At 38.7% G+C, this 15,517-nt stretch overlaps 1 protein-coding gene across 1 annotated transcript in view; it reads right to left on the reverse strand.

Moving 5' to 3' along the window:
• guf1 (GUF1 homolog, GTPase) overlaps positions 1-10,629 on the reverse strand; it is a 34,419-nt gene extending 23,790 nt beyond the window's left edge. Inside the window, exons 1-3 of the mRNA XM_034181736.1 lie at positions 10,160-10,629; positions 6,290-6,401; positions 61-209 (exon numbers count right to left, since the gene is read on the reverse strand). Coding sequence (XP_034037627.1) covers positions 61-209; positions 6,290-6,401; positions 10,160-10,324 — 426 coding nt within the window. The 5' untranslated portion in view covers positions 10,325-10,629. The remainder of the gene's footprint in view (positions 1-60; positions 210-6,289; positions 6,402-10,159) is intronic.
• Positions 10,630-15,517: the final 4,888 nt, after the last annotated feature.

Here is a 15,517-nt window from a genome sequence, read left to right on the forward strand (position 1 = left end):
CAGACAGTGTAGATTTAAATTCCAAAAGGCGCCTCGTTCCTCACACAGTTTCAGACTTACCGGTGTGTCGATGAGGTTCAGGAGGTATTGCTGACCCTGGTGGGTGTAAAACAGTGAGGCTGTCTGAGCCTTCACTGTGATGCCTCTCTCCCGCTCCACCTGCAGTTTGTCCAGCACCTGTTTGTTCTTCTCATCCTTCACGATGGCACCTGTGAATTCAGTGACGTCTGTTACCAACAGCTTCCTTCAACCACTTCATCAAAAGACCATCAGGCTGTCATTTACAAGTCTGAACCTCGGGCACTGTGTCTGTGTGAGACAGTGAAAGATGGAGGTGCTCCTCGTCGTCACAGAGACCATTCAAACAACAACGTTCACAGACAGGTCTTCGTAATTGGGCACCATAGTCTCGTTTGTGGGCGGGTGCTAAAGGGATAAAATATGACACATGATGCAGTACTTCTACTTCCGGGGACAACCCTCATCTGTCCCCATCAGAAACATGGCACTTTTTCTGAGAAAAGTGAAAATTCAACAAAAAAGTGGCAAAGAGGGTGAAAAGTGGACATGTTGCAGTTTGTTTATGACCCGGAGATCAAACATGCCGAGGCAGTTGTGCAGGCGAGAGACTGCAGCTACTCTGTCAAGGTCTGTAGGCTAAAACGTCCTGACACAACCTCTCCCATTTGCCTCCCCTTACCAAAAATAGTACTTATAAATATAAAAAAAAGTAAACTAGAAGTATACTTGAAACATACTTGCATGTACTACTTTTTGGTAAGGGTCGTCTTCCCTTCTCCAGTAGGACCACCCAAAAAAACCTGCACTTTTTGCGATCACTTCGGTGATTGCAGTTAAAAACAAAACAGTAAACCATTTTTACGTTATAAGTGGTGCTGTGTTTGTGCAGGCTGTCCTCAGAAGTGGTCAAATCCCTTGATATCGCACAGGGGTTCAAACGAGACTTGCGCATTTCCAAAATGTTTTTGGCATATTGAATGTGTGTACGATATTTAAAAATAATGGAAAGCTGCAAAATATCTTAGATCTATAAATAAATGAGTAAAAAGTAAGGATGGGGCCGATTTGATCCAATATCGGTATCTGCTTCCGATACAATGTAATTCACGGATTGGAAATTTCCGATACAACCTGTGGAGTTTTCCGCTCCAGGAAAACTCTGTGACCACAAGTGCTGCTTTGCTGCTCTTTGCTGCAGAATGCGTGGAAAGGAGGGGAGTTTCTGAAGGGAGGTAATGTGAGACACCTCAGTTTGAGTCACTCCCACAGTTAGCAGACAGCTAACCGGTGAGCATTGAGGAGTTCTGTCATTGACAACTCAACTGAACACCACAAAGCCAAGACATCAACGTGAAATGTTTGCAAAGCCTGTGAACCAAGAGGTGGACGTTCCGTTGCGACCCGAATCAAACATTTGAGAAAGTGCCACATTAAACAACACAAAGATTTTTTTTTAACCAGAGCAGAAAGACAAAATCAGCCAGGGTACGATGATTTACTCAGACTGACTTCAAATATGAGTCAATTAAGTACTTATTTATTTGTTTTTGGTGGGTTTTTTGTTGCATTTTAGGAATGAGGAAAAGTGCTCCGTGACCGTCCTGAAAATGCTTCATGTAGTCGGAGCAGGTGTGCCATCTAGTGTTCAAGAGACGAAACTTCAGCCACTGACCGAACAATAAATAAATAAATGTACTTAATTCTTTCACCAAAACCTCAAATCTAGGCTTGCATCTTAGATGTACCACCTGGCAAATTGTAGCTGAACATTCAGGTTATACTAAATATCCTCATATAAAAATCAACAATAACAATAATAATATTAAAGCAAACAGACCTGTGGTATCGGAATAATATTGGTATCGGCAGATATACAAATTCAGGGATCGGATCGGAAGATAAAAATGTGGATCAGTGTATTCGTAGTAAAAAGTCTAACCACTTTCACCTTCTGCCATTCTGCAAATTCTGATAATAAAAGCAGACTGTGAAATCCAACTTGATGCCAGTGGCTCAATATGTAAATTCAGCTTTATGACCTGACAAATATTGTGGTATACCTTTCAATATGACTGAAGCATTTCTATTTTTTTTATACCCCCCTGTGTAATTTGGGACCCTGGGAGAGCCATCATTTTGTGTAGGTCATGGTACACTAAGGCTGGATTGTAAGTGGTGTTGTTATGTACAAATTGACCACTGGCTCATACATTATATTACTCGGTCACGGGGGTGCTGAAGCCTGTCCAAGTAGTCATGGAGGTGAGGTGGGGTGCACCTTGGACAGGATGCTGGTATTGCAGACCGAACGGTCTGCCCATAAAAATTGGTGTGCCCTGCCTCCACTGCTCATGCATCATTTCGGAGCTCAGCAGCTCATCTGAGTCTGAGTCTCTTCACCCTTCTTCTTCTTCTTTGTCTTTCAGCTGTTCCCGTTAGGGGGCGCCACAGCAGATCAATTGTTTCCATCTCACCCTGTCCTCTGTATCTTCCTCTGTCACACCAACCACCTGTATGTCCTCCGTCAGCACATCCATAAATGGATTAATGGGATTATTAACCATCAGATGACAAAGTAAAACCTCTTAAATCATTCTGAAGTCAGGGTGGACTGATCTTTAGGGGGGACTGTTCGGTCGGCGACACCGGTCTATCACAAGGCAACATATAGACAAACACATTCACACATGAAGGCACAGATACAGCCAGTTTAGACTGACCAGTTCACCTAACCTGTATGCCTTTGGTAGTGGGAGGAAGAGGAATCCCACACGCACACACAGGGAGAACACACAGGCCTTAATGATCAAAATTTAAATTAAAAAAATGCTTGAAACATTTTAGTTTCTATGTAATGAGTCTAGAACAGCAGTCAACAACCCGCAGCTCTTTAACCCCTCAGCAGTGGCTCCCTGGACCTGAAAGGCTCCGTGTCCGTGAATCTTTTTCCTTCCTCCTGTGCAGCATCTTTTAATTTGAAAATCTCAGAATGTGTCAGACTGACTGATGCTGTGATGTATCTGTAGCACAATCATACGGAGTATCTTCACAAAGGCGAGAACTTTGTTTTTGGAGTCAGACGCTACATTCTGCTGAGTGAGGGTGAGTACATCTGTGCATGTGAGACAGCGAGCGCGGAGCAGAGGGAGGATTTAACCCGAGTGTGAGGCAACATGTTAAGAAAAACCACAAAACTTACTTCTCGCTCCACTGTCAGTACCGGTGCAGTACTAAAGATACCGTGCTGTTCACACCATGTGCACGTGTCAGCAACAATTATACTAAATGTATGAGATGGCACTGATGTTAATTCATGCATTAAGCATCATCACAGACAAAAGGAATCATCAAAATGTCTTAAAAACGAGAATATATATCAATGCACTGAATAAATATCATGCATGTAAAAAAAAAAAAATCTCCTGATATGGAGAAACTGTGCAGTGATGTTCAGAAGCAGAAATCACATTAAACAGGTGAGAAACTCTGTACTTTAATAGACTGTTATTTTCCAAAAGTATTTATTTTAGATCCTGAGCTGATGTAGTTGTGTTTTATGTTCAAGCACAAAATGTGACTGAGGAGGGGGAGAAAAAAACAGAATGACTTCCATCACATGAAAATGAACTCAAGTTACAATAAAAACACAAGCTGGTTGATTTTTATGTTGTTTTTCAAAGTTATCAGGCTGCAGCTATAAGTTTTATTTATTTTACTCTTATTTATGTTCACAAAACATGGGGAGTCAAATCAGCCTGCAGTGTTTTCTTCAGTTTATATCAGTCTGCCTGCACATGCATGTAGGGATGCACCGATCCACATTTTTTCACTTCCAATTCGATCCTGATACCTGAATTTGGATATCTGCCAATACTGATACTATTCTGATACCAGAGCTGTGTTTGCTTTAATATTGGTATGATGGTTATTGTTGACTTTATACAGTAGTGTTCAGAATAATAGTAGTGCTATGTGACTAAAAAGATTAATCCAGGTTTTGAGTATATTTCTTATTGTTACATGGGAAACAAGGTACCAGTAGATTCAGTAGATTCTCACAAATCCAACAAGACCAAGCATTCATGATATGCACACTCTTAAGGCTATGAAATTGGGCTATTAGTAAAAAAAAAGTAGAAAAGGGGGTGTTCACAATAATAGTAGTGTGGCATTCAGTCAGTGAGTTTGTCAATTTTGTGGAACAAACAGGTGTGAATCAGGTGTCCCCTATTTAAGGATGAAGCCAGCACCTGTTGAACATGCTTTTCTCTTTGAAAGCCTGAGGAAAATGGGACGTTCAAGACACTGTTCAGAAGAACAGCGTAGTTTGATTAAAAAGTTGATTGGAGAGGGGAAAACTTATACGCAGGTGCAAAAAATTATAGGCTGTTCATCTACAATGATCTCCAATGCTTTAAAATGGACAAAAAAAAAAACCCAAACAGAGACGCGTGGAAGAAAACGGAAAACAACCATCAAAATGGATAGAAGAATAACCAGAATGGCAAAGGCTCACCCATTGATCAGCTCCAGGATGATCAAAGACAGTCTGGAGTTACCTGTAAGTGCTGTGACAGTTAGAAGACGCCTGTGTGAAGCTAATTTATTTGCAAGAATCCCCCGCAAAGTCCCTCTGTTAAATAAAAGACGTGCAGAAGAGGTTAAAATTTGCCAAAGAACACATCAACTGGCCTAAAGAGAAATGGAGGAATATTTTGTGGACTGATGAGAGTAAAATTGTTCTTTTTGGGTCCAAGGGCCGCAGACAGTTTGTGAGACGACCCCCAAACTCTGAATTCAAGCCACAGTTCACAGTGAAGACAGTGAAACATGGTGGTGCAAGCGTCATGATATGGGCATATGGGCAAAGTTTGAAAAACAATAAAATGTTAACACTTTTCTTTATGTTAGTTCTTTGATTTCAGAAATGCAACAGAAAACAACCACAAATCAGAAAAGGTTTGTACCATATGTGAAATGAAAAAAATAAAATAAAAAATAAAATATATATATATATATATATATATATATATATAATGTTGCACTATTCCATGTTCCTCCACTCAGACCCACAGAAGCCAAAAATTCTTTCAGAGTTGTGTCTTGGTGGCTTCCCTCATTCGTCTCCTTCCAGCATGGACATTTAGTTTTTGAGAAGCACCTACCTGACACACATTTACCACACAGTACAATGTTGTTTGTATTTCTGAAAGATTGATGTAAATGAAGTCCAAGAAATATTCAGTGACTTGGATTTTCATGTATCCATCCCCTGACATTTCTCAAGAAAACTGGTTGTAAAAATTCTTACATTTAGAATAAACTGCCTTGTCCCAACCTTTTTTTGGAATATGTTGTAGACCTTAAATGTAGGAAGCGATGTACATAAAGCTGACCACACAAAACATGAAATATGTCTGTTTCATAATGTCCACAGTTATGTAAATAGAAGTAAAAAAAAAAAAAAAAATGTCAGGATCATTATGGGTCTCCCACCACCACATTTTCCATATCATCCAAACTTTTCTGATTTGGGCTTGAAAAAAAACAAAATAAAAAATATATATATAGTTGAACTGTATATACAAAAACTTTATAACCTGTGTTATCTTCATTCATTCATTTTAATGGTCAAATATGTTTTGCGGTTCCAGAAGAATTTTATTTGTGGAAGACAGGACAAAAATGGCTCGTTTGACAGTAAAGGTCAAATAAGCCATGGTCTGTAATATATACAATTTTCACTTTCTGAAGTATCTGACAAAACATATAGAACTTTTTCAGAAAGTTATCTTTTTCTTTTTTGGAGATGCACAAGTATATAAGTACACCAGTAAGGGTATCCGGTGTAAAACATGCCAAAAATCAATGTGGAGATCCATTATTGGAGGTGCTGAGGTGACAGTGAAAGAAAAAGGGAGAAGCCACAACAACACACTTTGACGATATATATAACAAAAGTCATCAACAGATGACATGTTCCCCCTGGTCCCCAAAAATCAGTAGTACAAACTGTCGGGGATCACCGAAGTACATGCTTATGCTAAGTATGAATGAAATTGGTCAACTGGTTCTTGATATATTGTGCTAATATGCGTAAACGGACAGGTGCTTTGTTGTGATGTGGAGCTATATAAAGATTTCATATTATATATAAAGATTTCATATTACATTTCTACAGGGATAAAATATAATTCAAACAATACAACAACATCTCATTTGTTCAGAACATCTTCATATGACTGCATGCAGTGATGAACAAACTCACCGGTCATCTCCAACAACCTGTCAGCCAAAGTGCTTTTCCCATGGTCAATATGGGCAATGATGCAAAAATTCCTAATTCTGTCCACAGGAAACTTGGACAAGTCAATGCTGTCCTGGCAGGAAAAGAAAAGAAGCGCAATTATCACAGGAGTAAAATACTTAGTCAAAGTAATAGATATATATAGGAATTTACAATACTGGGGCAGCTTCAAAGGTTTAAATTCACCTTCAATGATAAAGTCATAAATTCAATTCTGTATTTTTAACAGCATCTGTACACTACAAATCTGGGACACCTGAAAATGTCTGATATCCCCAGTGAAGAATTATTATTCTTATAGTGAAGTGTGATTACTACTATCATGCAACAATATATGCTGAGAGAAAAGTGAAAATGTGATCATTATATGCATGTACAAACTGTGATGATTGCAGCTTTCAAATAAGAAAATCAAAATGTGATATGGATGCATATTCGTGAACCATCCAGCAGGTGCCAGTGTTTAATGTGTCTTCATTTTGTACAATGTTTTGAAACACTGGTTCTTATGAAGGCTGCAAAACAGTACTTGGAGTTTGCTATCAATAATTTGCAGTATGGATGAAAAGCGTTGCCATAATCCCCAGCCATACAGTCTACCCATTCTTCAATTCCAGGTTTACGTGCTCCGAAGGTCATGTGACGGCAGACCCCACATGCAGCCAGTGGAAGACATGTCTATAAGATATTTCCTTCAACAAAGCAAAGATAATTTTTCAATTGGTCTAGTGCATCATAGCGAGCATCTCATTGTGTGTTCTTTTAATTTGGTGGGTTCAAAGTTGGTTGCACTGAGGTACTGCCTGCACGGCCTGTCTAGCATAGATAGGTAGATGGATAGCTTTTATTATCATTGTCATTACAACAACGAGATTTCCACACTCACATTCCACATACAAACAGCAATTAATCCACAATTATTACTTGTTTACCATAATGGCACACATCAGAATTAGGACAACACATATACATTTGACATTGTTTATGTGCACTAAACTTGAAACAGTCCATTTTCCAAATTGAGACGATGTGAGTGTGTTGGTAGCCGCTGCAACTGAAGTCACGCCGCCTGCCAGCTTGGGAAGAATGGGGGCCTGCCACGGAGGGTGGGGGGTGCAGGAAGAGAGGTAAAAGGAGAAACTGGAGCATGCTTCAGTCCATGAGTAAGTCAGTTATTGTCTTTGTGGGTTGAGATAAGAATGGAGCCGAATAGTCTCACCAAGGCCTGAATAAATTCCTCCGGAGGTAAACAGTGGACAATTGACCTTGAGGCTAGATAGCCTGGAGTCTGCAGCTGAGCAGTGAAAAACACTTTTTAACAGATCCACTTGAACAGCCAAATCCCAATTATGAATTAAGAATAATCACCGGCCTCCAAAACCTTCAGCTTCAACTGCAAGGCACGCATCAGCTCCAAGATGTCATCCAATTTGCATCTGAGTTCAAGAGTCAACACAGTCTGAGAATGCACTGCCTTGCCAACCTCGTTAATCATGACGGACAAGCGAGGGGCCGTGGTTCTTGGTGCCGCCGTCTTGCCAATTTTCCGGTAGATCAGGGCAGCACATAAGCCAAAAAGTGCATGGACTAACACTAAACTGTTACCAGTGCAGAGAACCCTCAGGGCATGGGCAGAGCTATAAGATGGTTGCCGTAACCATCAAAACTATGTGCTGGCAGCAATTTTTACACAATGCACTTCAGGTACTTTCTGTGATCAGGTGACTTTCTTGGAAGAACTACATAAAATTCTGAGGAGAAATTCTTCTTAAGTCTCCTTGAAAAGAATGAAAATACTTTAAATACCAAGTGAAATGATTTCCTTCTGGAAATGGTTCATTGTATATGCACTAATCAAATATATGCTGGGACTCCAAAGGGATAAGCAAAAGAATAAAGAAAAATTGATGAAGGATAATATTTTAAAATGTGTTAATAATGATCAGAAAACTGCTTCAAAAACTCAATTTATTGTCTCAAAAGGCATGAAACCAAAACAAACAAGTGTCAAAAATGATTCACTGTTTCAAAACCATTGCAATAGTGATCTTCCAGGCAGTATAGTGCAGCAGATAACTGAAAAAAAATCATGCAAATTGTGATAAAAGCATCAAATTCAGCAGAAATACTCCTTAGACACTCCTCTTTTGAAAAAAAAAAAAAACGATTGGCCACTTGACTTTTCAATCGGTGGTCAGGTAGGGGTCAACTGAAGAATTACACAGAGGTCAAAATTAAAAGATGCTCCAATCATATTGAAAAATATTCCACATTATTTGCCTGATCATAAAGATTCCAAAAAGGTATAGTTTGGACTATTGGTGACTGAATTCTATGGAGTTACGGGATAAAAACAAGAATGGTGACAAAGATCACTGTCATTCTGTACTGTCATTTTGGGGTCAAAAGTTAAAGTTGCTCCAATTTTGGTAAAAAGTGATGCAAATTATTGGTTGAGCTAATAGGATTATTAAATGGAATAGTTTTGACAGTGTTGAATGTTTGGTCTCCAAAGTAAAGGTCAAACAAGATCTACGTCTATTGGATTCTATGACATGTGACATATGTCACCCCGTAACGTCATAAGTAAGGATGATACATGGTCCAAACTATAACTTTTTAAAACCGTGTTAACTCAACTAGTAATTTGCATCACTTTTTACCAAAATTGGAGCAGCGTTAACTTTTGGCCCCTGTACAAAATGACACTGACCTTTGTCACCATTCTTGCTGTTTTTAATCCCGTAACTCCATAGAATTCTGTCACAAATAGTCCAAACTATACCTTTTTGGAATCTTTATGAACAGGCAAATAAAGTGGAATATTTTTCAATATGATTGGAGCATCTTTTAATTTTAACCTCTGTGTAATTCTTCAATTGACCCCGACCTGACCACTGATTGAAAAGTTAAGTGGCCAATAGTTTTTTTTCCAAAAGAGGAGTGTCTAAGGAGTATTTCAGCTGAATTTGATGCTTTTATCACCATTTGCAGGATTCACCTCTAAATATTCTCTTATCTGCTGCACTAGTATGCAAAGGGAAACAAATTCCAGGATTGGTCCTGGACCATACTGGAATTCTGCTACTTCACAAAGATTCCAAAAGTGCACAACGCCATTGTCAATACTTATCCCAACCCTAAACCACAATGGAAGTTAATCTCCAAGGTTGTAAGGCAGCTGAGATATCAGTTCAAATGAGCACGGATGTCTGCAGCGTAGGGCCACGACCAACAATTATTTTTGTAACTGATTAATCTATTGATTTTTTTTTATTAATATAATTACTGTTTTTTAATGTAATCCATAGGTTACTTTCCAATTCACCAAATTGGAAAATAATTAATAGAAAAACCTTTAAATGGGAGGTTGAAAAACGTATTTTCAACCTCCCATTTAAATGTTTGTCAAAGTATAAAAAATTCAAACACATAAAAGACAAAGTCCCATTTTTAAGTACTCATAGGAAAATATGGAAGAAAATCTTAGTCATGGCTTTGCCTTTTTGTAAAATCCTATCATAAAAACATCAGAAAATACTCGCATTTAAGAAGCTGAAATCAGAATTTGATCATTAAAAAGATGCAAAACAATCGATTACCAAAGTGGTTGTGATTAATTTAATAATCGATTAATCGCTGCACAGCTGTTTCAACATTGAGCACTGCATGGAACAGCGACATCTAGTGGCTGTTCTTGCCCCCATAAAATAACTAATTTCGCCTGCGTGTATCTTTATAAATGAGAGTTGGTTTTTGTCTCCGTTACACACTTTATCAGGATTTAGAGTCATTTCAGCAGAACTGTTAATGATAAACTGGTCATCTTACCTTGTCTGTTTGCGTGCTGATCGTCTTGAATCTGTTGGAGATGAACACTGGCAGAGATTTTATTACTTTACGAGTTAAATTATAGTTCTGTGTTTTCTTTCTGTACAAATGTAAAACGCGTCTTAATGCGGACGTTTCACAGCGTCGTCTGACAACACAAAACATGTTTTCCGTCTCAAAACGCTCCTTTAAATACGAGCTGTCGGCAGTGAAGTGCAGAACGAGTTGTTAAATTATCTGACCATTTGTGTCATCGTGTCTAAAAACTGTGTCGACGGTAAACAGAAAAAAAAAAAATCCTGTATAATCCCAGGACATGAGCTCTTTGGGCGCTGACATTTTGTCAACCGCGAAGATTTCTGGGAAATGTAGTTGATACTTTTGAAGCAGCGATGACGAAGAGGAACAAATATGAATCAAGCAGTCAGTAATCAAATTAATTCATGAAGGACATCGAAACTAAAAATTCTATCTGACCGTGCTTGAAATATTTTTTTCCTGTGTGAATGAGAGAGAGAGAGAGAGAGAGAGAGATGTACTCACCACAGATCACAAGCACCCAAAAAGACTTTGACAGCATGACCGACATCGACAAATTTGCGTATCTGTTGGGCGAAATACAACAATGTGCAAACAGGAGGTTAGTAGAGACGACTAGAGTTTTTATTTTGTAATGGAAGCGCACGGGGGGCGTGGTTTAAGTTCACGAGACGAGCGCCGTGACAGTGGAGTCTGCAGGGCTGCAGCCTGATGACAGTCTGGGGTTTGTGAGCTGCTGCGACTCAAAAAGAAGGAGAGGAGCAACGGACATAAACCACTGCAAACCCGAAACAGGAGATTAAACTGCTATGTCACAGAATAGTGTTAACTATGTACATGTTCTTAATTTTTATTTTTTGTCTCTATTGCTTTGTATAAACATGTTTCGCCATGTCAATAAAGCTCCATTCAAATGAAAAAAGAAATGTGAGAGAGAGTGTTAAGGATTTTATATATATATATATATATATATATATGTTATCACTGTTAAACATTTGTACCTTTGTCTTCTTTCTTATGAAAACGGTGTTGTGCTGTTTTGCACTTCACCCTGAGAATGTACGTGTTATTCAACCTTGTTTTAGCTTTGTCTTCTTTCTCATGAGAACGGTGTTGTGCTGTTTTGCACCTGTCTTAACCAAGCCTGAGAATTCAATTTTGTTTTAGCACTCTGGGGTCAATCTGAGCTGGGAATGAAGGGCTGGATGTACTTATTATTATAATATAACTTTGTTTTCGCAGCCTCTAACGACTGGGAGTAAGAGAACGTTTTGACTGTTGTGATGTGGTGCTTAGTGTGAAGGAGTGTGAAGGACAGGACACTTCAGGCAGATGCAGAACAGCTGATAACTGCAACAGACGAACGAGATGTGCTGACCTGTGTAAAAGAAAGTGTCCTTCCTTACAGCTGCACTTATTGACGTATGCGTTTATGTTACGGGAAGAAACTTGTCTTGCGTCATCACCCCCACCCTTAGGACAAGTTTTTTGTTTATGTGATGAGGGCGTCTCTTAATAAAAAGAGCGGAAAAGCAGGCCAGACTTTAGTGTAGCCTTGGTGTACAGCCTGGCCGCACTCCGCGCGTAAAATTTGACTTTCTGTCTCACTGGTGTTTCTTGACTCTGTTTGTCTTGTTAAAGGTTTAAAAATGTTTGGAGGAGAAAATACCCAACAGAGAGTGAGAGAGAACTTGTGACTCCTATAAACTATGCGCCGTCCTCCCCAACACACACAACTTTTTCATTGTCTACAGCAGCCATAATACAGTTACCATATTTAGTTCGTTAAAGGCCCCTACCCTAATAAAAGCTCCTCCCCTCCCCCCTGACTTTTTTCAGCAAATTGCATGTATTGAGAGAACAGAATAAGATGAAAAGGAAATAGTCCTACCTCATTGCCATGACAAAACATACGCGATCCAAGAAGTTCTTCAATTTGTGGCTGTAGTGTCCAGGGGCCTCATGTACAAAGGCTGCATACGCATGCTAACATTCAGATGCATTAAAAGTGAAATGACCATGGAAATGTGTGGTGCACCACGCCAAAATCATAGCTGGTGTACACATGTTTCTACAGCTATTGGTCCACAAGAAGTCACCAGAGTGATGTGAACCATGGACCGGTGGTGGGATCCCATGCCTTAAATTCCTGCAGCTGATGTTTTGTACACACACTTGATAAAACTTTGTTAAAACCTTGTAACTGTTAGACTGGCCTAAGCAGTGGGTCACCCCTTTGAGTCTGGTCTGCTTGAGGTTTCTTCCTCAAATCATCAGAGGGAGTTTTTCCGTACCACTGTCACCTGTGTTCTTGACTGGGGGTTGGTAAAGTTAGACCTTACTTGTGTGACGTGCCTTGAGGCAGCTTTGTTGTGATTTGGCGCAATATAAATGTAACAAAAATAGAAACCAAATGATCCACACAACCACAGCGCTCCGATACAAAAAAGGGTTTTATTTAACAAGACGTAACGTTTCAGGCAACCAGGCAGGTTGCCTGAAACATTATGTTATTTTTGGTACAATTTTTCTTGGTCCAACACGCCTTTTTATGTGTTGTGGATGTGCGTGTCTTCATTGCATTACTAGCTATATAAATGTAAGAAATGTAAATGTGCAGAGTCTAGCGGACCTCGGCACTCGTCAGCATTAAGCAACTTTTTACTCTTTGTCAGCAAACGCTGAGCTAATTGTCACAGTGTGAATGCAACATTAACCTCTTCCCACTACAACAAAGTCTGGGTTGAGTGACGTTTCAAAGGATCCATTTTATTAACGACAGAATGATAATTAAGACAATTCATTATTAATAATGTCATCATGTTTTTGTTTTTCAATAATGCCACCGTGTAGAGAAACTAAGAGAAAGCATCAAAACAGATTATTATCTTGTTACATTCCTATCTGAGGGACATCAGAAAGTCCCACCTCAGCAGTCTGTCTGAAGGATAAAAATGGATGTTAGTTGCCATGACAACAAAGCTACCTTGTGCACAAAAATATACCAGTGCTGTTTGTGTGCCCAGAGGTAATAAGTCTTTATATGGGGTTAAAATTGTCTCATTAATATTTGTAAATGCACACAGGGTGATCTTCAAATAACACTATGTAGCACAATTTTTGTTCCTGGCTTCTAAGTGTTATATTTCAACTGCTTATGTCTAAAGTCTATGGAAAAATGACTACATTCAGCACAAACTTTGATTTTTTTTTTTTAACGTTCTAGAAAGTTCTAAAAGTTTCTTGAAATTTCTAGAAAATTCTGGAAACGTCTAGAAAATTCTGGACAGTTCTAGCAGTTAAAGAATATTCTAGAAGACTACTCAGTAGTAGTGAAGGCGAATCGAGAATATTCTTGAAAACAGACAAATTTCAACATATCACTGTCCTGATCACAGAAGCAAAGTTTCTGTGGAATAACAGCTATTTTCTATTTATTTAAGGCGTAACAGGTTAAGAAAACCCACTGTGTACCCAGGAACAAAACAAAAATAACAATTTGTTACATAGTGTAATCATTGATTTGCAAATGTGTTCAGATATCCACAAATGCAAATTTCATATTTGTAACTTGTAAATTGGTCTTTGCAAATAATTCACAAATACACACTCACGCACACTGGATATCCACTAGATGGCAGTGTGGTTCTATTCATTGAAGTGGCAAACTGAAACTATATGCTCCCGGATGAGAGAAGACCGACATTTCAGAATAAATCATTTGACATTACCGTAATGGAGGCATCTGATGGATGGGTATGTATGTGGTGATATTGTTTGCCAGGTCAATTATTTTTTTAAATTATGATGTGTTGTTGTATAAAATGATGACGGGTGTTTTATCAGACTTGTTCTTCCAAACTGCTCCTTTTCGTTCATTGGTTTGTAATGTTTTGTTAATTTTGCTTTTCTGTTTTTCTTTTAAATGAATGAAATAAATCCTCAATTTAAAAAAAAAAAAATCAATGAATAGAAGCACACTGCCATCTAGTGGATATCTAGTGTGCGTGAGTGTGTATTTGTGAATCAGTAGGCATTTGTTTGTGGATCTGTGTGGATTTCGTGAAAAGAATGTCTCAAAATTACATCACAGAGGAAAGCGATGAATGCATGTTGAATTGGTGATCCACAAATGCTGAAACTCAATTCACAAATACAATTTCCAGTTTTACAAATGTAATTTTTTTTTTTACAAATTAAGTTTTATATTCTCATGCGTGCATTAAGTTTCCCACCTCATTAAAAATGAGGTGGGCTTCATAGATAATTGGCAAAGTTTCTGGGGAAAACCTGGTCTTGTTAGGAGAGATGGCATCCATCCCACTTTGGATGGAGCAGCTCTCATTTCTATAAATCTGGCCAATTTTATTAAACCCTCCAAACTGTGACTATCCAGGGTTGGGACCAGGAAGCAGAGTTGTAGTCTTACACACCTCTCTGCAGCTTCTCTCCCCCTGCCATCCCCTCATTACCCCATCCCCGTAGAGACGGTGCCTGCTCCCAGACCACCATTAACCAGCAAAAATCTATTTAAGCATAAAAATTCAAAAAGAAAAAATAATATAGCACCTTCAACTGCACCACAGACTAAAACAGTTAAATGTGGTCTATTAAACATTAGGTCTCTCTCTTCTAAGTCCCTGTTAGTAAATGATATAATAATTGATCAAAATATTGATTTATTCTGCCTTACAGAAACCTGGTTACAGCAGGATGAATATGTTAGTTTAAATGAGTCAACACCCCCGAGTCACACTAACTGCCAGAATGCTCGTAGCACGGGCCGAGGCGGAGGATAAGCAGCAATCTTCCATTCCAGCTTATTAATTAATCAAAAACCCAGACAGAGCTTTAATTCATTTGAAAGCTTGACTCTTAGTCTTGTCCATCCAAATTGGAAGTCCCAAAAACCAGTTTTATTTGTTATTATCTATCGTCCTCCTGGTCGTTACTGTGAGTTTCTTTGTGAATTTTCAGACCTTTTGTCTGACTTAGTGTTTAGCTCAGATAAGATAATTATAGTGGGCGATTTTAACATCCACATAGATGCTGAGAATGACAGCCTCAACACTGCATTTAATTTATTATTAGACTCAATTGGCTCCACTCACCACTTTAACCATACTTTAGATCTTGTTCTGACTTATGGTATGGAAATTGAAGACTTAACAGTATTCCCCGAAAACCCCCTTCTGTCTGATCATTTCTTAATAACATTTACATTTACTTTAATGGACTACCCAGCAGTGGGGAATAAGTTTCATTACAGTAGAAGTCTTTCGGAAAGCGCTGTAACTAGGTTTAAGGATATGATTCCTT

The sequence above is a fragment of the Thalassophryne amazonica genome, chromosome 11 (genome assembly GCF_902500255.1).
Source record: "Thalassophryne amazonica chromosome 11, fThaAma1.1, whole genome shotgun sequence".
Classification (NCBI taxonomy): domain Eukaryota; kingdom Metazoa; phylum Chordata; class Actinopteri; order Batrachoidiformes; family Batrachoididae; genus Thalassophryne; species Thalassophryne amazonica.